This window comes from Haliotis cracherodii, unplaced genomic scaffold (genome assembly GCF_022045235.1).
Source record: "Haliotis cracherodii isolate W230 unplaced genomic scaffold, xgHalCrac1.p SCAF_2, whole genome shotgun sequence".
NCBI classification, from domain to species: Eukaryota; Metazoa; Mollusca; class Gastropoda; order Lepetellida; family Haliotidae; genus Haliotis; species Haliotis cracherodii.
In genome coordinates this window covers 16,500,834-16,525,005 of record NW_027266275.1, presented here as the reverse complement: position 1 = coordinate 16,525,005, position 24,172 = coordinate 16,500,834, and the positions used below count along the sequence as shown (strand labels likewise).

Below are 24,172 nucleotides of genomic sequence, written 5' to 3'. Positions count from 1 at the left end.
TCAGCTCAACCCTATTGAGATTATCTGGGCTAACTGAAAAGGGTTCATGGCAAGACATAATAAAACATTGAAAATCACACATATAAAAGGGTTGATCAACGCAGCCTTTGCTAGGAAGACACCCGAGACATGGCAAGAGGCCTACGATCACGTTCCTGACATAGAACGGCAGTATCTCCAACGTGACGGCCTTGATACCAGCCTTGGTGCACCAGTTATATCTTTGGGTGAAAGTACAGATTCAGTATACGTCATCAGCTGAGTCAGATGCTGGCTAAAGAAATACAATACCCTTAAAGAAATACCCGTAAAGGTACCTTTTTAGGCTAATCACAATGTCAGTTAGGTCAAGCTGGAATAGGTACATTTGCGTCGTTTTGATATATTCCATGTTCATAGACTCGGATTTGTTAAATGGAGCCAGAAATGTTTTTCCGACAGTACTGTAGTTGCGGCCCCTTATCAAGGCTAAAATAGGTCAGGCCACACACCGCCCAGTCGCCGGCCTCTGTTGTGTACAACACTGAAGTTAGAACATGGCCGGTGTCATCCTCCAGCTCTACACTGTCGATGCCTTCACTGACTTCCCCTTCAAAGGGAACCCGGCCGCCATCTGTCCCTTGCCGTCCGATGTTGTAAGTTTCTACTGTGGATTTGGCCACAAATAGCTTCTCAAATTCAACGAGAGCATCCCCGCTGCGTTTTGATTTGATAATAACAATGATATTGGGGAGGCATTATGTTGGTACATGATCTATAGTCTCCGATAAAGATTGTGATAATACCATTGTGATTGCAAGAACAAGTCCAGTTCCTGATTGTGAGATCAATCTCATCCACCTGTGGACACAGAGTGTGTAAACAAACAAGTGAGTATTAAAGGGAGGTAACTCCAATAGCTCACACAGCGCTCTCCGTGTTGCCAAACACTACCTTAGCAACACACTTTTAATATATATTTTATATATAACAAATCACTTTAGAAATCTGTACATTATAAAATTTGAAACGTTTTCACTGTTGTGAGCTCTTGGTTATTGAGTATATAATTAAGATCTACATAAGCAAACTTTAAATAACCAGACTGCAACTACATAACTAATTCTGAGATTAGTTCTCACTAATTAAGATGTATATGTTTTTTCCTATAAACGATGATTAGCGTAGGGAACGAGAAATATGCCAAACACAATGAAGTTATTAACTCTGCAAAAAAGAAACGCAAAAGTGATTTTAGATATGTATTTTTTATATCATATCAATAATCAAGAGATGGTAATCGATTGTTCAAAATTGGCACACACCATTATCGTTGACCCAGGTTCCATATGGCACACATGGATCAGTAGATCATCTGTTCTCAATATCTTGTATGGCCACCATTAGAGTCCAAAACTGACTGACATCGTCGTCCCATGGAAGCAATCAGATCTCGAAATGTGTCCTGGGGGATGTTCACCAACTCCACCTGCAGTGCTTCTGCCGGAGGCTCGGTGGTTGTTGCTGACGCAGTCGTTGATCCAGCGTATCCCATAAATGTTCGATTGTAGATCTGGAGGGTCATGGCAGGACCTGGATGTTGTGATTCCAAAAAAAGGTTGTCGTCAGTCTTGCCGTGTGCGGTCGGGCGTTGTCTTGTTGGAAAATGACGTTTGCTTGGTGAATAATGGAAAGGACATGTGGCCGAAGAATCTCCTTCGTTTAACGTTGTGCTTTAAATTCCCCAGAACTTGCACCAAGTCTGTTCTACCACATCACCACACTACCACCACCAAATTTTTCCACTTCCTGTATGCCATTTCGGGTATAACATAACCCGACACCTGTAAACACGACGTCAACCATCCGCACGGCGAAGCATAAAACGTGACTCGTCACCAAACCAAACATGTCTCGATCGCAGCGGTGGCCATACTCTGTCACCTTGACACAATTGACGTCGCATCCGATGACGCAGTTCCCTCGTACAGGTCGTCTTGCTCGAATACCTTCAACGTGTAAATGGTTCCTCAATGACTGGGCTGATGATATCTTACGCAATCCTGGTACTGCGGTAGTTGTAGAAGTGGCCGCGGTGGTTCTTTCACGTAAGTGTCGTAGTCGTATGAATTTGTCCTGTGCTCTTGTGGTCGACCACATCTGGGAAAGTCCTGTGTTGATAAAGGTTTCACATTCTTGTAATGGTGCTTGGTGCGACGTGGAAAAACCTGGCTACAGCTGAAGATGATTCTCCTATTTGCAGTCGGCCGATGGCGTTGTCGCATTGGGCTTCCGTCAGTCGTGTTTTCGCTATTCAGTTGCTGTAAGATTGTGATGGCTACAAATGAAAACACAACGTTTTTATAGCCTAACATGTGATGTTGAACGTGCATGTCATGATGTCATGTTTTTGCGAAGTTCCCACCTTTTCACCAAATTTCTCATTCTTTCCACACAAATCAATCCCAATCCTTGAAGAAATGACCAATAATTTTATTTAGTAATTTAGATATCGGCAACACTGTCAGATATTGTTATTTTTGCAGAGTATATGAAAAGTATGTGTCAATATTGCCACTTTTGTTAGAATAACCCAAACTCGTTCTTGCTGTAGAGGTGATATTGAAAGTGTACTTGGTTCGTAACTCCGCGATGTAACAAAGACAGCTCTCTGAATACCTACCATGTTTCTGACAAATTCACATATCTCTGAAAATATGTGCACAATTTGGTACAAACAGAGAAAACTCAATATTCTCGTAAGCAGCTGAGGTGGAAACTTGAGTTGTTTTGATTACCAAAAGGTTTATTTGTTACTTTATCCGGGTAGAAATATAATCCTGTTGTATCTGAGTACATTATTTTTCCAATAAACTTCAAAATGTCTGTATTTATTTGATCTTAGTTATACAGATTAAAGAATTTTAAGTCTGTTACAACAGGTACATCTCATATGTTTTGACAAGACCTCTCTACTCCACTGTCTAACAACTGGGGTGTCTAAAAAACGGGGTATGACCAAGTAACTATAAATGCAAGAATATATTAAGTAACTATCACAACATTAAGTAAAATATATAGTTTGTCCTTTGCCTTGATGTACTATTTTGTATCAATTTCTGTTTTCCACCACGTATATAACAGATGCGGTCAGCGATTTTATATATTTGCTGAAAATATTTACAGAATCTAGAAGATGATTTTCTGCAGAAGATTGCCGTGGAGATGAACCTGTCTGAAACTGCATTTATCAAACTTTTAGATAAATCGGATAATTTTAAAGAAAGTAAGTTTCACATCGACATACACAAAATAAAGATACACTTTGTAACAGACATGTCTTTCGCACAAATCTCCGAGGGGAGTTCAAACTTATAATGAAATTGTCATGTAATTTATAGTGTTATCGGTGCAATAAAGCCAATCTGATAAAGTTGATGTCAACATTCCATAAATATGTAAATGGTGTGAACACAAAAATCTCCAGATTTATAACGTTGACCAACCAGTGATTAATAGCACGAGCAACAATCAACGATGTCACCATCTCTCACGTCACACACTGCTTAAAAATGCATGTTTGAAAGCTATTGCCGAAATATATCCTGTCTCTAACAAAATTGATAATTGTGTACATTTTCCATCCTTCCACAGGTAATACGTTTGGTTTGAGGTGGTTCACCCCAAAAGACGAGATCAAACTATGCGGCCACGCAACTTTGGCATCAGCAGCTGTTTTGTTCGGGAAATTAGGTGAGTAGAGAACACGAATACCGAAGGAATCGCCTTCTATATTGACTGGTGAAGAGATATTGCCAAGTATATACTGCCTGCCAATCAGGGCATACTCCATTCAACGTGAAATTTATTTTGTTTCTACAGACAACAAACATGACCCTATTGTGTTCAAGACACTGAGTGGAGATTTGATCGTTAAACGTGAGGGGGAGTGGATTCACATGGATTTCCCCGTTGGCGATGTTGTGAAGGAGGTGGGTTTGATACATTGTGGTCTGACATCCAGATAACAGTGGTGAGTGATGAGTGGATGAAAGTATTTGTTAAATCACGGCGTGCTAACTTAATTTTGCTGAAAAGCCGAACGTGACGCGGGTAATAGTTTCGAACCCACGATCGGCGAACCCTAATTGAGTAAGCAATGCACAGATAACTTAGACAACTTGGCTACTCGTTTCAGTAAACAAAAACATATTATCGGGTGACATACACAGTTTATTAAATCTTAAAGTTTAAATGCGGTAGTTAACTGTGACATTTTACCAAAATTAGCGTCTACTGTATGAACATTTATGTAGTGATGGCCAAACTGTATGAACGCCGGAGCTTGCGAGGACGTTCATACAATGTTTGGTCCTCACTCGAGAGGTTCATACTCCGTCAGTTTCGCGGTCATGTGACCGGCCTCTCTTCCAATGAAAAAGCCATAAATCGTGTAAACATCAAATATAAAACATTATTACATTTTAAGGTGAAATGTCATTTTTGATAGGCCGTTGAGATTCCGATAAATCACACACAAATATTAACTTCATTTCGGATACATTGAACAATATTATTTTTAATATATGCAACCAAATGGAGTCTCTATATAGTTTCTTAATGAATATGATTTATTTTATCATGCCTGAAATACGTTGTCGGTAGAATGTCATCATCAAAACAGGCCAAAGACTAACGCCTGAGTTACACTTATTTTCAGTAAAGATAACAAAGTTTAATTTGTCAAAACTATTATTTCCACTTAGATTTGCTGACTACAATTAACGAAACGGCGATTGATGTCAAGTATGACGCACTGTAACTTTTTTTATTTCTGAGGGTTGGTGGTTATTTTACTGTGTTGTTTTCAGGACCAAAGTCAGCATGAGCAGTTATTAGCGGTATGTATGCTTCTGTTACCACACTTAGTTCCCTTTACATCATCGCATGTTCTGAGTATGCGTGTTCCAAGGATCAGTAGGATTGATATGTGCCCATACCTTTATAAGGTCCAAAGTCCAACACCACCATGCAACTTGTATTGTTGCGACACAAAAAAATGATTTAATGAGACACAATCATGAAACATTATTGTTTGATAAATCAGAAATTAAACATGCACAAACAACATGAACATCAGTACTAATAACATTAACAACGCTGTATGTGCTCACTTATATACCTCGGGGCGGTGGGGTAGCCTAGTGGTTAAAGCGTTCGCTCATCCCGCCGAAGACCCGAGTTCGATTCCCCACATGGGTACAATGTGTGAAGCCCATTTCTGGTGTCACCCGTCGTGGTATTGCTGGAATATTGCTAAAACCATACTCAGTCACTCACTCACTTATACACTTCAGTCGTTAGGGGATGTAAACGGGCTTTCCTCCCACTATTAAGCTGACACTCAGTGATATAACTGGAATACTGTTTAAAGTGGTGTTAAACCCAATGACTCACTCATTCACTCACTATATCTTATAAGAAACCGTCCATTTTGTCATGACCCCAACAATAATTGACCAGACCCTTAGTCGCCTTTAAGTTCAAACAATAAAACGGTGGAACACATTTTTGACTGGGGTCCACACCCAAAGCAAGACATGGATAAAACTTTAAAAGGATCATATTCTTGTTTTCTTTATCTCATTGTATTTGAAATGGATGCTCGACACTTGTGAACTGACTTAGTAACCCCATTAATAAATGACCCGACCCTTAAAAATATTTATAAAATGGATACAACATGAAAAGGATAATACACTGTATTTTTGTTTTCTTAATCGTAATGTATTAGAAATTAATGCTCGCTATATGAGAACTGACTCATTGGAAAGAAATATTGGAAATATACGCCACTAAATGTTTTTCTTTCTCATGACAGAGAAGAATTTGAGACCTGGACGCCTGATATATCAGCCATGGAGAGATCCGCCGATAGCCTGATTGGTCTAATTGTCACCACCAGAGGGCCTCCCGGGGATGGTTACCAGAGTGACTGTGGCGACCCCTACGACTTTGTGTCTCGTTTCTTTGCACCTTGGGCAAATATCCCGGAAGACCCTGTTACCGGATCTGCGCAGACAGTTTTAGCGCATTACTGGGCACAACAGTTAGGGAAGAATGATTTCTTTAGTAAGTGTTGTCTCAGCGAAATGAAAGCTACTTCATGTTATTGGTCATAGATTGGTTGAGATTTTTTACATGAACTTCTTGCATGTGACATGTTTGTTCTTCATGTATACTATTGAAAAGAAATAGAATTACAACCGGTGAGGAATATGTGTATTTATTTTCCCCAGCATTATACCCGTGCGAGTACGCTTCACTAACGTGATAAAAGGTCTTCAACCTGCGTCATTTTGGAATCTCCCTCAAGCTGACACGCAGTGGCAAATACTGCTGAAACCAAGCGCGCTAACCCATTGAAACATTTGGTCCTACGACCTTGGACGACTTATAAATTAAAATACCCTTGGCATTGCATATATAGCCAGGTGTATGTTAAACGAGCTGTAAACTCGTACACACGGGGTTCAATTGAGAGAGCTGTTACAAGCACCTAAGTCGTTACGCCTGTCATGTCGCATAGCTGTGATGACTGAAATAAATTGTTTCGAAACAATCTCTGATTTCTTCCAGCCAGACAGTGTTCTGCACGTGGTGGGGAGATTGTGGTCAAGCTGAGAGGTGACCGGGTTGAACTGCTGGGTAAAGCCGCCTTTGTCATGGATGGAGTGCTGAAACTGTAGCCCCAAAAACTAGAAGCAGCTGGACACTCTACAATAGTTCAGTAATAAAAGGACCAGGTTGGCAATGATGCAATGCTTTTCCAGTAGTGTCATAGTCGCTTATCATTACAAAACAGGTGCTCGTTGTCAGAAATACCTTCACTGAGGGGGAAAAGGCCTTTTTGTGTTGCTTTGAATAAAATATTATTTCTCATGATGTACGTGGGGGGTTTTCTTAAAGAAATGTATGCTGTCCCAGGATTTCGAATACTTTTCATTTCTAACATGACCCTGTTACCGGATCTGCGCAGACAGGTCTAGCGCATTACTGGACACAACCGTTAGGAAAGAATGATTTTTTTAGTAAGTTTGTCTCAGCGAAATGAAAATCAAATTATGTTGCAGGTCATCGTGAATGGTTGGTTGACATTTTGATTTTCCAGGTTCAAACACAAAGGCTATATTGTGAACTCAGTAAATAAATAACTACTCAAAAGAAATAAAAGGACACCCGATGAGGCATACAATTATCTGTTTATCCAAGCACTATATCGGCGTCACTGACGTGATAAACGTCTTCAACCTGCGTCATTTTGGGATTTCGCTCAAACAGACGCGCAGTGACATAACAGAAATACTGCTGAAAGTGTTCTTAAACCCAGCGCGCTCACTCATTGATACTTTTGGTCCTACGACCTGGGACGAATTTCTTTTCATAACAATCTCTGATTTTTCCAGCGAGACAGTGTTCTGCACTAGGTGGGAGGGGAGGGGGGAACTGCTGGGTAAAGCCGCCTTCGTCATGGATGGAGTGATGAAACGGTAGCCGCAATATCACGGCTGGGGACACCAGAAATGTGATACGCACATTGTACCCATTTTGGGAACGCTTTAACCACTAGGCTACCTCACCGCCCCCATAACTAGCAGCAACTACAAAAGTTCAGTAATGAAAGGAACACCTACCCAACTTGGATTTGATGCAATGTTTTATCCAAGAGCCATGATCGCATTTCAGTATGAAACAGGTGCTTCTTCAAGTTATTCTCAATAATATCTCAACTGAAGAGGAAATGGCATCTATACTGCTTTGAATAAAATCTTATTTCTCAAGATCACTTCATGTGTTTTTTTCAAGAAATGTATGCTGTACCGGGATTTCATATATTTCAATTCCTCTTCTACAATTGCCATGGAGTATATACTGTTCTGGCTTATCAGGGGTTCAATTAAAAATATGATTCTTATGTTGGAATTTGGGGACGAAACAACCTTAGAATGTCAAGGCACAAATTCCACCAACACAAACCCCGATATTACAACACGTTGTCTGTCTATTCTTCTACAATTTTGCATTTCTTCAGCTTTTGTACATCAGAAACTATTTTTATCCTTCGCTAAAGATGGGATCCATGAGGCTATTTCGTTGAAAAGAATGCTGAGCTTTACTGGCTGCTTCAACTATTCCTGAGTAGAAATGTCTTTATTTATTTGCATAGGTTTCTGTTTGGAGTTGGGCCGTATGGTAGAACCAGTTTGCTACTTCTTGTCCTACAAACCGAATAAACTTGGGAACGGTGGTTGTAATCACTGGGCTCGTGTGGCACCGTACCCGCATGTAATAAATTATCAAGCATGTAGGGGCGGTCGGGTAGCCTAGTGGTTAAAACTCACTATCAAGCATGTCAAGAAATCCAACGTCAGCGACAGAAGTGTTGCACATTCGCGTACAAAGACACAATAGAAATGATTACTGTGTAGCAGGACGTGGAGTCATCCCACAGATGACATCCTTACCTTGTCAGCTTGCTGATGGGGTTAACCTCTTTGGTCATGTGGACAAGGCGTCCGACCTCGGATCAGAAGGTCCGTGGTTCGAATCCCATCACGGAACTTGGAAATTTTATGGCCGCTACAACTGTACGAGAGAAGGGACATTTCTGGTGGCATTGGTGTTGCGCCCCTTAGCATGCCAGGATGTACTGGTCGTGTGACAGCCCGGTTCCCTGGGCATACTGCGCTGGCGCTACACTGACCCAGGCAATGACTGGACAATGGCCGCCTCCACTAGACGAACAAACATGGCGCACACGACATGTATTTACTATAGAAAAACGCTAGAACGGGTGGTTATAATTAATTAAGCTGTTTCGAGACTCGAAAGTGGTTGTCACATCGGTGTATTTAAACAATGACACACACCCCATTTTCGACAGTGATATTTTCGTGTCATCTCACTGTTGTCACTTGGTTATTGGTTATTGTATGTTATCATATCCCAAGATGCTCATGATGTCAATCACTGGATTGTACGGTCCAGACTCGATTATTTACAGACCGCCGTCGTAAAACTGTAATATTGCTGAGTGCGGCGTTAAACAACAAACAAACAAACAAAGTTAATCAAACTCTCCACCCCTGTACCTAGCCCCCTCATAATAGTCCAGCAAGAACAATAGGTCGTCAGTTCAGCTGTTTATGGATAGAATGACCATACCACAAGTTACTCAGGATGGGGAAAGAAAATGTGTAACTTAAAGTTTTCTATCTAGATTCAAATGTGTGTCTGTGTTTATCGTACGAGCTACATGCATTACATCGGTATGGGCGCTATTTTTAAAAAAATGTTTTGTTTCTTTTTCTAGGAATAAACACCGAATTCTTCTTCCTTTGTCCTTTTGACTGAAACCCACACGAGGCCTTGAAAAGTGCCTTGAGTTACCCTAAGCCCTTGTGACATTCTAGGTACAATTTAGTAATGGGCTCAATGAATCCTACCACAGGTACAAAGTAGGAATAGGCTGGATGAATTCAGCAGCAGGCACAGTGCATGTATTAACATGTATCCGAGTCTTAAGTATTAGCTAGCCTATTGTAAAGACTAACGATGGACAGGCAGTTAATCGGTGTGCTTGTTGTATATGTCGCATAAAGGAAATTGAACTCTGTGTCGGCCAAACCTTAAATGGGACAGGAGTTAATTTAAAACGAAAAGAAACTATTGACAGTAAATATCATTTTTAGGATTCCAAAGTAAGACCTGGGTGTCGTTGTACAAAGCGATCTTAGCGCTAATGTTACATACCTTAACAAAGGCTTACGATCGTCATAGCGCTAAGGTTGTTTTGTACAACGGCACCCAGTTGCATGTAGCCATGACTGGGACAAATACACACAAATTAGGGGTGACATCCTCCGACTAATAAGCCATCGAAACAAATCAAAAACCTGGAAGACTATACGCACCAGGTGACCGAATACGTCAAGTTGGAATTGTCTTTCTCCACATGTGACCTGTAGGCATGAGAAAACAACACAGCATTCGAGTAAACATCGTGCCCCGTGTCACAAAGCCTACATCAAAATCGTTCGATGAAATGAACGATCAATGACTACCTTTAACCCGTCTATTCGAGTCGGAACACTGCATGGTTAATCAGTGATGCACACACATGTTGATAATGATATTCTGACAATAAGCATTATTGAGCCCCAAGTTTTGTTCAATTAAGGCTGTGTTTCACAAGCATAGATCAAATGAGTATTGATTCTTTTGAAATAAGCACGACCATCTGTTATTCGCATGCCATGCCAACCTGGCAGGCACTTTGTGTCAGATGTTAGATCAAATAGCCAGGACGGTATCATTCGAAAACAACAAAACTGTAACGAAACAAATTCAGTAAACCGTTTAATGAGATATCTATTTCAATCCAAAGAGACCAAAAAAGTTGCAATATGAAAATACAAGATGTAAATGTGTATTATTGTATCTGCAATGTTTTCATATTGTTAGACAAGACATTGTTTAGCACGTTTATTTTTCAGGCAAAATGCCCATGGTTCGAATCTTTATATCATACATATCTACATGTGAACACCAAATGTCGTAAAGCTGCGTACAGTACCTTGTCTAGTAGTCTTCCCCTGTCACGTTATATGATAACCTAATGTCAATACATCACTCGTAACTTTAGCGATCTGTGGATTTAAGTTCTTGGTGTGTTGCTTTCATTTTGTTTGGACAGTCTTCTTTTTTTCTTTTGACAGAGAAACAATTATGACAATAATTCCTAAAGGGCTATCCGTTTTCGTTCCTGAACAGCGGATATACAAGCATGGCCATTTTTAAGTTCAACTCCTGTCTGTTTCTGAAGAGAACAGCTTACTTGACAGAGATACAAACATGGCCGCTCCTGTGTGCTACCTCTTTCTGTTTCTAAGGAGAACAGATGTCTTATGTCTATTGAGTCTTGAGTCTTTTTTGTGTCACGTTGTTCAGCGTCTGCTGCCACATTGAAACACTGCAAGTACAAGCCCTCTTTTTTATAGGCAGACTGAGGAGGCACTACAGGTATCTCAAAGGAGGCAGAAAAGAGGCATGGTTGCCGTGGTCGCCTAATGGAGGCACGGCGGTCGCCAGAGTCATCGTTTAATGCACCCTGTTGGTCGCCCAAAGGAGGCACAAGAAGCATCGCCCAGATTGACGGGACAATCTGCAGCAGAACGCATCTATTACCAGGCGACGATTGGGCAACCACTGTGCCTCCCTTCTGCATCCTTTGAGCCACCTTTGAGCAACCAACCTCCTCGGTGACCTTTGTGCGTCTGTTTTGAACTTCACGGCGACCCTGGCGTCCATAGCGATGTCTGAACCTCCTGTGTACCACCTTGGAACGACCTAGGCAACCATTCTGCCTCCTTTAAGCCTCCAACTATGACCTGGCAAAGTTCATGGTCGCACACGGGAGGCACAAAGGCCCATTTCTGCACTGAGCGGATACACAAACATGACCATTCTTACGTTCAACTCCTGTCTGTTTCTGAGGAGAACAGCCAACATGACAGAGACACAAACATGACCACTCCTAAGTAAGACCTCTGTTTGTTTCTGAGGAGAACAGAGAACCAAACCAGAAAACTCCTAAGTGCTACCTGCTTGTGCCAGGTTTGTGGTATCCATGTACGTTGAGGTTGTTCAGAAGGTAATGCAGGGTCCGCATGTCCCCCTGTATCATGTAGTGAAACGATACTGACACTTCGCTCAGTTTATTGTTAGACTTCTGAAATATAAAAGAAAATATGTGTGTATCAAAACACGCACGTTTATCGGCCGGTTAGAAGAGTATGCTTTCTATTTGATGACTGAACGTATTTCTAACAGTTAATGTATGTACAACTGTCCCAGTGTACGTGATTTATGTATGCACTTTGAGCGATTTTGTGAGAGATAACCGAGATGAATGAAGGGATGAAATGTTAATCCCAAATTAATTAGCAAACTTTACTTTTGTCATCAAATATTGAAAATACACTAGCACCTTGCTTAAATATAACTTTAGTGTAGACGTAGGGGTGTCACGTGACTAGTTCAGGTAATGCAAAATACAAAATGATAACTTTCATTCGAAATGTTACCTCGGTGGTATATGTTTGATTTTCGGCAATATTCCAGGTATATGACGGTGTGTTTGAGCAGACACAACAAAGGATGAACCACCTACCCAAAATGGCTGACGCAAACGTACCCAAGAGGGTGTCGTGTCCGTTTGTCCTCGGATAAAATAATCAGCAGATGACCAGTGAAAGACTTCCAGGTTATTGTTGTCGGTACTATTACCCGTCACACCTCCAAGGGCTTTCACACACATCCCCATCCGAACATCCTCAGGACCGGTCTCTTCGCACTCTTGTGTGCCCTGACTGTGAAGTGCTATGTTTCTGATCATCTTCCTGCTCATCACATAACCTGCTCCTCCACTGTGATACGTCAAATCTTCTAAACGAAATTTGGAGCCATAGTAAACATGCTCATCCGGGTCCTTGTCTTTCAGGAAGTGACGTAGGTTGTCTACAACGACGTACGTATCGTCGTCAGCTTTGAGGAACCAATCAGCTCGGTGTAAGTAGTTTTTGAAAATGTAGCGCAATGCACCCATTGTTTTCTTGATTAGATTTCTACGTTTTTCTTCAAACCCAAGTCCGATCGTAGGGAATGTAGAGTCATTTAAAGAGCTGAAGAACAGTGTTATATCACATTCACGTCCCCATGTTTCTTTCACTGAAGCAGTTCTGTTTTTGAGATGCTTTGGTTGTGTGAGTATCCAGCACAATAGCCGAGGAGCTGGGCGAGAAAAGGGTACATATCACAAAGGTATCAATATATCGTCTACAACGGTTAATCTATCGTACTGTACTGGGAAAGAGGAATGATGTGTGAGGAGTAAACCACTGGGACAAAGACAGTATGCACTCATGTTTGGTGGCTAAAAATGAAACGGTATTTCGATGGTGCATTTGGGAAAAATGTTAATAAAGGTCTTTGAAAGGCATTTTAAAAAGTGATGCACATAAGGAAGAGAATATATGGATGTCAAATTCTTTATCATTAGAAACACAACGTTTCGGAGTAGATACATACTCCTTCATCAGGTGACGTTGTGTTCCTCATAATAAGAGATTGACATCCATGTATTCTCTTCCTTATGTTAATGAAGGTAAGTTACAGATTATCATGATGGATAACTGTCACTGCTGACAAATCACGTTTACTGCGATTCACCACTCGTTCAGCTTGCTGCATCTGTAATGGAGGTCTTCTTAGATGTGCCTGTGGCTTCTAATATTTCGCCCATATTTTTGCCATACTTTGAGGTATCAGGACACGTTTATTTTCACCATAGCGCTTGTACAGGTTTTTAGGAAATCCTCCTTAAATCCCATTTTGGAAATGTGAGGGAGTATATACTGTCAGAAATTTTATACCTTGAATATCGCCACAACAACGTGTATAGGTTGTTTTAACTTACTTAATGCAAAGTAAACGCATTTTACATTTGTTATATTGACACTGTAAAGAATAATTTAACAATGAATAAAACACATCAACCAGTGTGTTCTATATGTTTTATCCTTTCACAGTTAACTTAGTGACCATCAAACTGGAATCAGGTTTGTACGCTGTGGTTACAGCAATGACCATGTGTAGTTACAACAACAAGTGTATACTAAAGTTGATCTGATTACAGTGTTAACTAGGTGACCATCAACCAGGCTACAAACATGTGCATATGTTGTTTTTTTTAAATCTTTTCTTTTTTGATAAACTCTTTAACAATGTTACACTGATACTAGAGAGAATAATTCTTCTTACAACCATGAAAGAAATCGTTTCGGGAATATGTCTAAAAGAGTGTTGTTAAATCAGGGAATATGTATAATACCTGCAACTTCAGGGATTATGTCTATTCCCTGCGGAATATTTCCGTATAAACAACGGACAAGGTTTAGTACAGCTTCTCTGAACAGGACACCTATATATTCACCAAAACAAACACTATTAACAAGGTTTGGAGTAATACTGATTATGTTTTCATGTATACTTTGTACAGGTGTATATATATGGAACGAAATAATGAGTGAGTGAGTCTGGTTTAACGCTGCTTTTAACAGTATTCCAGTTATATCGCGGAGTGTCAGCTTAATGTGGGAGGAAAGCCCGAAGTGATGCAGGTCTCAGACGTTTACCAGTTCGGTGAAACCCACGAGCACGGGTATGGTGCTGACAAACCTAGAAACATTATCGGGGCGAACCGGGATTCGAACTCAGAATCATAGGTTTCTGGCGTGCCCAAGGGACGCAACTCTGCACAGCGAATAGCGGCACCTTAGACGTCTGGACCACCCGTGTGCCCCCACGAAATAATGAAATGGCTACAAAAGAGAACATCTGTTTAATACATGTCACATGCACCCCAAAAGAAAAGACTATTCGCCAATATAATGAACAATTAGAAACAAAAATGCGTTTGCTTACTTTGATTTTTACTGGGTACAACAAGACACATCTTTAATATGTTATGTATTCTCATATTGAATTTAATTCCATCATAATGCGTATAATACGTACACTTTCCACTGCGTTGTGTTTCGTCCGTGTCTCGTCTTTGCACGACAAAGGGTTTGTTTGGTGCGCAACCTTCCTCGCGGTTCATCAGATGGACCTTGAAGTTGTAACTAAGGAGGACAAGTGTCAGACCAAGAGTAACGCCTCGAGCAGCATATACAGTCATGTTGAGCTGTGTTGATACACTAGTACATAGGATCTCCAGCATGTCCGACTTAACAGCCTCCATGTTCCTGATACGTCATCGTCAACATGTGTCCAAAACGGTGGTGCATGTATTAAGCGTATCTACTGTACAGATATTTGTAGGTAACATGTTATAATACAATGCTTGTTAAGCACACTGTCGTTTGAACCGTCTTGTTAAACACTTGTATCTGGAACTGTCTTGTCGTTAAGCACTCTGTAGTTGGAACTGTCTTGTCGTTAAGCACTCTGTAGTTGGAACTGTCTTGTCGTTAAGCACTCTGTAGTGGGAACTGTCTTGTTGTTAAGCACCCTATAGTTGGAACAGTCTTGTTGTTAAGCACTCTGTAGTTGGAACTGTCTTGTTGTTAAGCACTGTAGTTGGAACTGTCTTGTTGTTAAGCACTCTGTAGTTGGAACTGTCTTGTTGTTAAGCACTGTAGTTGGAACTGTCTTGTTGTTAAGCACTCTGTAGTTGGAACTGTCTTGTTGTTAAGCACTGTAGTTGGAAATGTCTTGTTGTTAAGCACTGTAGTTGGAACTGTCTTGTTGTTAAGCACTCTGTAGTTGGAACAGTCTTGTTGTTAAGCACTCTGTAGTTGGAACTGTCTTGTTGTTAAGCACTGTAGTTGGAACTGTCTTGTTGTTAAGCACTCTGTAGTTGGAAATGTCTTGTTGTTAAGCACTGTAGTTGGAACTGTCTTGTTGTTAAGCACTCTGTAGTTGGAACAGTCTTGTTGTTAAGCACTCTGTAGTTGGAGCTGTCTTGTTGTTAAGCACTCTGTGGTTGGATCTGTCTTGTTGTTAAGCACTGTAGTTGGAACTGTCTTGTTGTTAAGCACTCTGTAGTTGGAACTGTCTTGTTGTTAAGCACTGTAGTTGGAAATGTCTTGTTGTTAAGCACTCTAGATGGGAGCTGTCTTATTGTCATGCACTCTGTAGTTGGAACAGTTTTGCTGATTCGCAATCTGTTGCTTGAACACTCAGTATGTGCTTTTCTGTTTATTATCAGTACTTGTTGTTTGACACGCAGTGGCTCGAACTACTCTGTCGTGTGTCACTCATCAAGTGTGTTCAACACTCAGCAGATGGTTGTATTGATATGTCCGGTCGGTATCACACACACAGTCGGTCTTAGTTTACTATTGAACTATTCTTCATCCTCTAATCAGATGAATGGTACACGACATGTAATGGAATCCACAAGAGCTATGAAGAGGAAACATTGCCCGTGTGGTCCATATAACGATATCCGATCCAATTCAGGACATAACAGCTATACTGCATAGGTTAGTCTTATAATTCCTAACCCAATGCGTGGACAATATTTTGTTATAAATTCTAGATTGTTCTTCTGAAGAGGTACCCCACGCTGGACCACGTTGGTGGGTCTGGGACGTACACTCTCCGCCCGAAAACATAACACAGATGCTCTATTGGAGCATATAAGGGGGCTTAATAGGCCAGTCCAACGTTCGTAAAGCGTCGGAGATAATCGGTGACGACATGGGCTGATTCATCGAGCCTGACCACCCGATCCCGTTAGTCGCCTCTCACGACAAGCACAGTCGCCTTTAAGGCAAGCATGGGTTGCTGAAGACCTATTCTACCCCGGAATCTTCACGGGGCTATGTGCAAGTACTTACCAATTTTGCCAATGTTAGGTAAGTCACAAGATACTATTTATTTTACTATTTGTTTCTGATATAAGGAGGTGAAATCAGTGTGTGTGTGTGTGTGTGTGTGTGTGTGTGTGTGTGTGTGTGCGTGTGCGTGTGTGTGTGTGTGTGAAGAACATTATAGTACATATTTGTTCAGAACAAACACCGAAGCATCGACCATGTTATGCGCTACAAGCTCCCGATCGCATTACAAATATCTGAAACCTGTTGCCACGTCGAAGGTTGTTCCACATATTAGTAATCAAACACGCTGACATGGGAAGTTTATCATGCATTAGCGCATGAGGTTGGTTTACAGCGAGTCAAATACAAACGCAGGGAAATGTATGTGCCTTCTGCGGGTACAAAACAAGTATTTTCGCTTGTTTACCATTGTGTATTGGAGGATGCGTTCTTTGTGGTTTGTGTCAAATCCTAATTTGATGTGAAAGGTAAGATTTTTCTTTTACATGTTTCAGTTGTTTCAAATATTGATGGTTGTGTATCTGTAGCACGTGTTCCCACTATATGTATTCCACATACACTTGCTCGTTGAGTTCCTAATTGTGTGTGAGTGTCAGTGAGTGTAAACGTCATTATGAAACTATATCCTAATATTCGTGGTAAATCACATAGTACTTCACAAGAAGGAATCGATTGATCAATACATTGATCACAACATACACATTTCTAACCTCAGTGCAACCATAAATTAGTATATAAATACTACAATGCTTCAGTAAATGTCAAAATGATAATCGTAACTCGCAACGATTCAAGGTTACATTTAGTTAGCCAACGATTCACTATGACACACATTTGGCTGATGATGTACGATGACACACTATTGAGCAACGATTCACGATGACGCACAATTTACTAACGATTCACGGTATCACACAATTAGCCAAGGATTCACGATGACACACAATTAACAAATGATCCACGATGACACACCATTAGCTAACGATTTACTATGAGACACAATTAGCCAACGATTCGCGGTGAAACACAATATTATCAGCCAACGATTCAAGATGACACACAATCAACCAACGAATCACGATGACGCACAATTTACTAACGATTCACGGTAACGCACAATTAACCAAGGATTCACGATGGCACACAGTTAACCAATCATTTACAATGATGCACAATTAACCAAAGATTCACGATGGCACACAATTAAGCAAGGATTTACAATGATGCACAATTAACCAAGGATTCACGATGACGCACAATTACCCAATGATTCACGACGACACACAATTAACAAATGATCCACGATGACACACCATTAGCCAACGATTTATAATGATGTACAATTAACCAAGGATTCACGATGACGCACAATTAACCAATGATTCACGACGACACACAATTAACAAGTGATCCACGATGACACACCATTAGCTAACGATTTACTATGAGACACAATTAGCCAACGATTCACGATCACACACATTACCAGCGATTCACAATGACACACAGTTAGCCAAGACACATACCCTGGTTACTTGATGAGTTACTTGGGGAAGTGCTGTTCTGTATGGAGTAAGATTATTAAGGCATTCCACCATAACACATCTGTATTGATTCTTTGGCATGAAATGTTTTATGAATCGGTTAAATTTTGATTTTGTATGTCTTATCAAATTACAGTAAACTACGGTTATAACGAACTCAAAGGGACCACTAATTTTAGTTCGTTATAACCGTAAAACAGCATATATACAACAAATGGCCGGGACTAAAAATAAGTTCGTTATATCGGCCAGTTCGTTATATGCTTGTTCGTTATAACCGTAGTTTACTGTAACTCCAATTTATCAATGGTGATTATTGTTTGTTTAGTGCGATACAGTCCCAAAGTAAGAGAATTGGGTACAGATAATAATTCAAAACGTTTATCTAATCGCCAAGGCAGGGTGTAAAGCTAGTAAACGTCGAGCTAGTGCTTCTAAGGTCAGTGTAAACGCCGTTATGGAATTACGAGGCCAGGACGGCCAACCTGGTCCAGTAGATGGTGCGTCTGCCAGGTCAGTGGAAGGTCTGTGGTTCGATCCCCGGCCGCAGCAGAGCAAAAGACATTAAATGATGTTGTACGTGTTGTCACCCTGCCTGGTGGTCGGCATTAAGTGGATAAAACGAGGACTGGTCGGCCGAGAATCAGTATGCTTTGACTGAGTTGGATATTTCCAAGTGAAAATTGGCAATAGTCCGCTCCAGTACAAGCAGACACCTTACCGAATGTTATGTCCATTTTATGAGTGTGGATTGAGGCTATTTTTAACAATTCTATCACTAGTGTATATCATGACGTGTCAGTTTAATGTAGAAAGAAATTAATAATTACCACAGTGATAATCGTGTCGAATGTGGGGTTCCCACCCGTGGCCCGGGAATTCAGGCACAAGAAGTAAATTAACATTCACAATGAAAGAGGATACTTGTAAAGAATATAAATACAGCGACAAAACTATTTCCATAATCATAAGAAATTATACCATTCCGACTATATCACGAGCATGTGTATATGAATCACTATTAAATAGTGATGATACCAGGTTAAGTTGCCAAAGCAAGGACTGGTCTGCACGGAGTCAGTATACTGTGTCTGAGTGGGGTATTTGTGTTAAACTGCGGCATGGTATCTCAGTGTGCTAGCACTATAAATCGGCATCAGCCCGGTCTAGTACAAGCAGCATGACACACACACACACACACACACACACACACACACACGCACACGCACACGCACACGCACACGCACACGCACGCACACACGTGGCTGCATAAGTGCAATATTCTTGGATGCGACGTTAAACCCCATTTCCCCTCACCTCACCAGATGTTCGCGAAAATAACACAATGTCGCTCAATATCTTCCTTCCAACTAACTAAATGTTCAGTACATGGCGATAGTGAATTAGACTGTTGGTGTTAATTGAATAGGCTTCATATTGAAGATAGTTCCATCGTGTAGTATCGTACCACTGAGACTTAAACTCGGGGCATCTCCTTTTTCTGTATAATATACACACCAAATCTTGGTTTTGTAGAGAACTCAAGCATGAAAACATCTTGGACTTTCTACGTTGGCATGGTAACGGGCATTCTTGTTGTTCTGACTTTGGTTCTCATCAAGATGAATACCTCAAAATGGAAGGGTGGATTATTTCCACGAGGTATGCAGGATGGCTTGAAACACACGCTTCTTACCGAGGAACGTGGGACATCCCCTCCTGACATGCGAGGTGATATACTTTAAACCACAAACCAGATGTACAAGATACACAATCTGATACATAAAGCATGTCTTTATCGCATCGTTTTCGCAATCTGAAACCAAAACACGTCACATCCTTTCCATTCATACAACCTGTGTAAAAGCTAACTCAGAAAATGAAACATTCAGATGGTGTACGTTACTTTTAATGCGATTATGCTTTCAATTTGTTGATAGTACGTAATATAACACTGTTTTTTTTCCAGGACAACGGATATTGTGTTGGATACTTACCCAACCAAAGAATTTGAAGAACAGAACTCTTGCTGTCAAAGAAACATGGGGAGGTGACTGTGATATAACGCTGTATTTCAGTTCCGTCACGGACCGTCAGTTCCCAACAATAGGATTAGGCATACCAGAGAAAAGAAAGAACCTAATCAAGAAGGTTATCGCTGCTTTACAATACATTGACAAGTTCTATTCGGACAAAGCCGATTGGTTCTTAAAAGCTGATGATGACACATTCATCATTGTGGACAACCTACGTCATTTCCTGAAGACCAAAGACCCGGATGCACCAGTGTATTATGGGTGTAAACTCGAGGGGAAGCGTCTACACTACCACAGTGGTGGGGGAGGATATGTGATGAGCAAAAATGTTCTCAGGAAATTTGTTCAAAATGTAAATAAATCCACGGAATGTACAATGCAGGGAGCAGAGGACGCTGCTGTAGGGAGATGCTTGAACTCCCTCGGCGTCCATCCATCTTACAGTGTCGATCAAAATGGGTACTTCGTGTTCCACTGGTCTTCGGTTTTCTTGTACCTGGTAGGAATCACAGAGGACACTCCTAACTGGGTGATACAAAGACAACCATTCTGGGTGAGGAATTGAGAGATGGGTTTTTTTAAAATTTGGGAAATATACAGTGAAACTAATTAAATCAAAACTCTATGGGGAATTGAAAACCCGGATTCCGGTTTAGGATTGGCCCCTAGAAACGTAAAGGCGACGTAATGGATCGGGTCGTCAGGTTTGGTGCTTGGTTGATTGTATGTTATCGTTTCCCGATGGCGTGGATCGTTGCTCACAATGTCAACCACTGGTTTGTCTGAACCAGACACGATTGATTACAGTCTTCAATATTGCTGTGTGCAGCATTGAACATTAACAATCATAAACATCGATATATGTTTTCAGTTATCCGTAGTTCGACACATGCGGAGTGTCGATATTAAACCACAGTGTCGGTAAGGAGTCTCCTTCGAGTGAAACCTCGTTAGACCGGACTCCGTTAGTCTGGAACCTGCCTTCCGGCGATTAGTGTCTGGAACGATTACAGCTGATTAATAGGTCATAAATACAGAAACATGATTGGTTAATCAGGGGGATTTCATTAGAAATCTAAAAATTCCGGATTAGCGGAGTTTCGGAGTATCGAGTTGATTGAGTTGATGTGATATCACTGTTGTCCATCCCTTCAAATGTATTATTATAACATTGAGGATGAATTATTTCATGATGTGCCGATGTCACATCCAGTGACGGTATAATATAAACAGCCGGGCATAGAAAGGTATGAACTTGAAAATTTGACCGACAAGTTAGACGTGTTGTCAAAACGTCACTCGGTTGAAAACAGTCGCCGAAACTCTACAAACCTGAGGTCCAAAAACACAACTATGATACCAATATCAAATACATAACCATCGAATAATCAATGTGTGGGTGTAAACATTCTTTTGTATCTGGCAGTTTATATATCATTCTCCCTGATATATGTTTGAACATGGCTAGAAAACAAAACACAACGCTGAATCCGTTCTCCATCTTGTTTCATCCCCGTCATCAGGGAAAAGTCTTGACATATATACTGTCGCTGGATACGTAACCGAAACCAGGAAGCAACACATATTTTGTTTTCCGGAATGTCCTTTCTTTTTTAAACGTTTTTCTTTACTGATAAGCAGCAGAATTCCTGCACAATAAACAGAAAACTAACTCAAAATTGACGTATAGTCTTTAGTTACAACAAAATCAGTAAATGCGCTATTGTGTCACGGGAATTTCTGGTCCATCGATCACTTGAGTGTCTGGTTTGTTTACAGGCCGCAGTGGCATGGCAGGTGGACTGTTGTGCGGCGTCTGTCATTAAACACTTTTTTATGCATTTTTGTATTAGTTGCTGGTGCTACTGGTAAGACGGTACATGCTCACCTCCATATAGCTTGAATATGGCTGAAACAACAAACAAACCCATTTAAACCGTCCACGAATTTTCAGATCAACTGAATTATAAAACTGAATAATTGACACTGTATATATATATCTCGGAAAGCAGAATTTCAAGACTGACGGTGACCGGACAAAATGTTTCGCTGTATTATGAACACAGTTAGCACAAAAGGGGTAGGCCTTCAGAGGTAATTTATTATTAGCAGAAAGCGGAAAGAAAACCCTCTATTTCAAATGATCGTATTTAATTTCTGGTCTTCTACAAGATCTTGGACATTAGCATGTGAGAGGCCGCATCTGTGGTCTAGTGGATAGAGCGTCTGCCCGGAGAGCGGAAGGTCGGTGGTTCGGCATCGTCATACAAAGACGTTAAAAGGTGAAACACCGATTTCACCACCTTATATCAGAAACAAACCGTAAAATAAATAGTATCTTGTGACTTAACATTGCCAAAATTGGTAAGTACTTGCACATAGCCCCGTGAAGATTCCCATGCTTGCCGTAAAAGGCGGCTATGCTTGTCGGATGGTCAGGCTCCCATATCATCGATCCCAATTGCGTGGATCGATGCTAATGATGTCAATGACTGGATTGTCTGGTTCAGACTCCATTATTTTACAGACCGCCGTCATATAGCTGGAATATTGCTGAGTGCGGCGTTAAACAACAATCAAACAAGCAAAAACATATAGCCTTTGTGTTGTATGCCATACCATATTGCAAGATCCGGGCCTGGAATAGGTCTTCAGCAACTCATGCTTGCCTTAGAGGCGACTGTGCTTGTCGTGAGAGTCGACTAACGGGATCGGGTGGTCAGGCTCGCTGACTAGGTTGATGCATGTCATTGTATCCTAATTGCGTGGATCGATGCTCATGATGTCAATAACTGGATTGTCTGGTCCAGATTTGATTATTTACAGAGCGCCGTTATAAAGCTGGAATTTTGCTAAGTGAGGCGTTAAACAACAAACCGGTTAAGACGTTTGGTGTCATGTTCAATCTATGAGTCAGTAGTTACTTTCCTGATGAATTTCCTCCTCATTGCCCATGTATAATCCCTCAGTGCCAAAGAAGAGTATGCAAAGAAGAGGCTTTACATTTCAGAGTCGTCACAACGTTGCAAGCAATGTCTCCGTTAGTTTCCACTATGCACGGAATGGTGGTATGAGAGCGATGCACTTTCTCCTCAACAATCTCACTGTGCATGGTTATCGGAAACCAACAGTCTACCGCCTGCAGGGGGAGTCACATCAAACAGTACCTACATCAGTGAACAGACTCCGTTAAAACTTCCCCTTTAAACTTCACACGGGACTTGATTGACAAGACTTGAAGTATATGACATGAAGGACAAAACTTGAAGTTTATGACATGAAGGACAAGACTTGAAGTATATGACATGAAGGACAAGACTTGAAGTATATGACATGAAGGACAAAACTTGAAGTTTATGACATGAAGGACAAGACTTGAAGTATATGACATGAAGGACAAGCCTTGAAGCAAATGACATGAAGGACAAGACTTGAAGCAAAGGACATGAAGGACAAGACTTGAAGCAAAGGACATGAAGGACAAGACTTGAAGTATATGACATGAAGGACAAGACTTGAAGCAAATGACATGAAGGACAAGACTTGAAGCAAAGGACATGAAGGACAAGACTTGAAGCAAAGGACATGAAGGACAAGACTTGAGGCAAATGACATGAAGGACAAGACTTGAAGCAAATGACATGAAGGACAAGACTTGAAGTATATGCCATGAAGGACAAGACTTGAAGTATATGACATGAAGGACAAGACTTGAAGCAAAGGACATGAAGGATAAGACTTGAAGCAAAGGACATGAAGGACAAGACTTGAAGCAAAGGACATGAAGGAGAAGACTTGAAGCAAAGGACACCTGGGGTCGATGACTTTTTAAAATGTTGCTGATGAGGAGTTATCCTCGTATATGTCCCTGCAAGTGTTGTGATTTTTTTGTGAAACGTTAACTTATACGTGCCTGGTACGAGTCTTACGTTATTTAACAAAAGTTGATATTATGTATATAATAGGATGTTATTGATACCCTTGAAATATAGATTTATAAACGAAATATCGCTTGTGTTTGCATCAACTTATCACGCAGGAGTTATATCGATGGCACAGTAGCTACAGCTGGAAAAAAGCCAAATGTTTTCTATAAAAATAGTATTTGATATTTATTGTTTACAATATTTCATTTATTATCGAATGA

General features: G+C 40.8%; 3 protein-coding genes across 3 annotated transcripts; 2 read left to right on the top strand and 1 right to left on the bottom strand.

Moving 5' to 3' along the window:
- Positions 1–494: 494 nt before the first annotated feature.
- LOC139468903 (phenazine biosynthesis-like domain-containing protein 1) lies at positions 495–6,869 on the top strand. The gene is given in 8 exon segments (XM_071251035.1): positions 495–635; positions 3,166–3,265; positions 3,634–3,732; positions 3,862–3,971; positions 4,851–4,880; positions 5,337–5,400; positions 5,836–6,111; positions 6,619–6,869. Coding segments are annotated over 8 exon segments (888 nt in total). The 5' UTR covers positions 495–536; the 3' UTR covers positions 6,729–6,869.
- Positions 6,870–11,638: 4,769 nt separating this feature from the next.
- On the bottom strand, positions 11,639–14,842 carry LOC139468404 (glycoprotein-N-acetylgalactosamine 3-beta-galactosyltransferase 1-A-like). Its single transcript, XM_071250355.1, has 3 exons — positions 14,617–14,842; positions 12,212–12,831; positions 11,639–11,770 (listed from the first exon to the last, which is right to left on the bottom strand). Exons 1-3 carry the CDS (start codon positions 14,840–14,842, stop codon positions 11,639–11,641), a joined length of 978 nt encoding a protein of 325 aa, XP_071106456.1.
- A 4,694-nt stretch (positions 14,843–19,536) lies between these two features.
- Positions 19,537–23,887, top strand: LOC139469024 (glycoprotein-N-acetylgalactosamine 3-beta-galactosyltransferase 1-like). Its single transcript, XM_071251158.1, has 3 exons — positions 19,537–19,720; positions 19,959–20,578; positions 23,036–23,887. The coding sequence occupies exons 1-3, from the start codon at positions 19,537–19,539 to the stop codon at positions 23,216–23,218; spliced, it is 987 nt and encodes a 328-aa protein (XP_071107259.1). The 3' UTR covers positions 23,219–23,887.
- Positions 23,888–24,172: the final 285 nt, after the last annotated feature.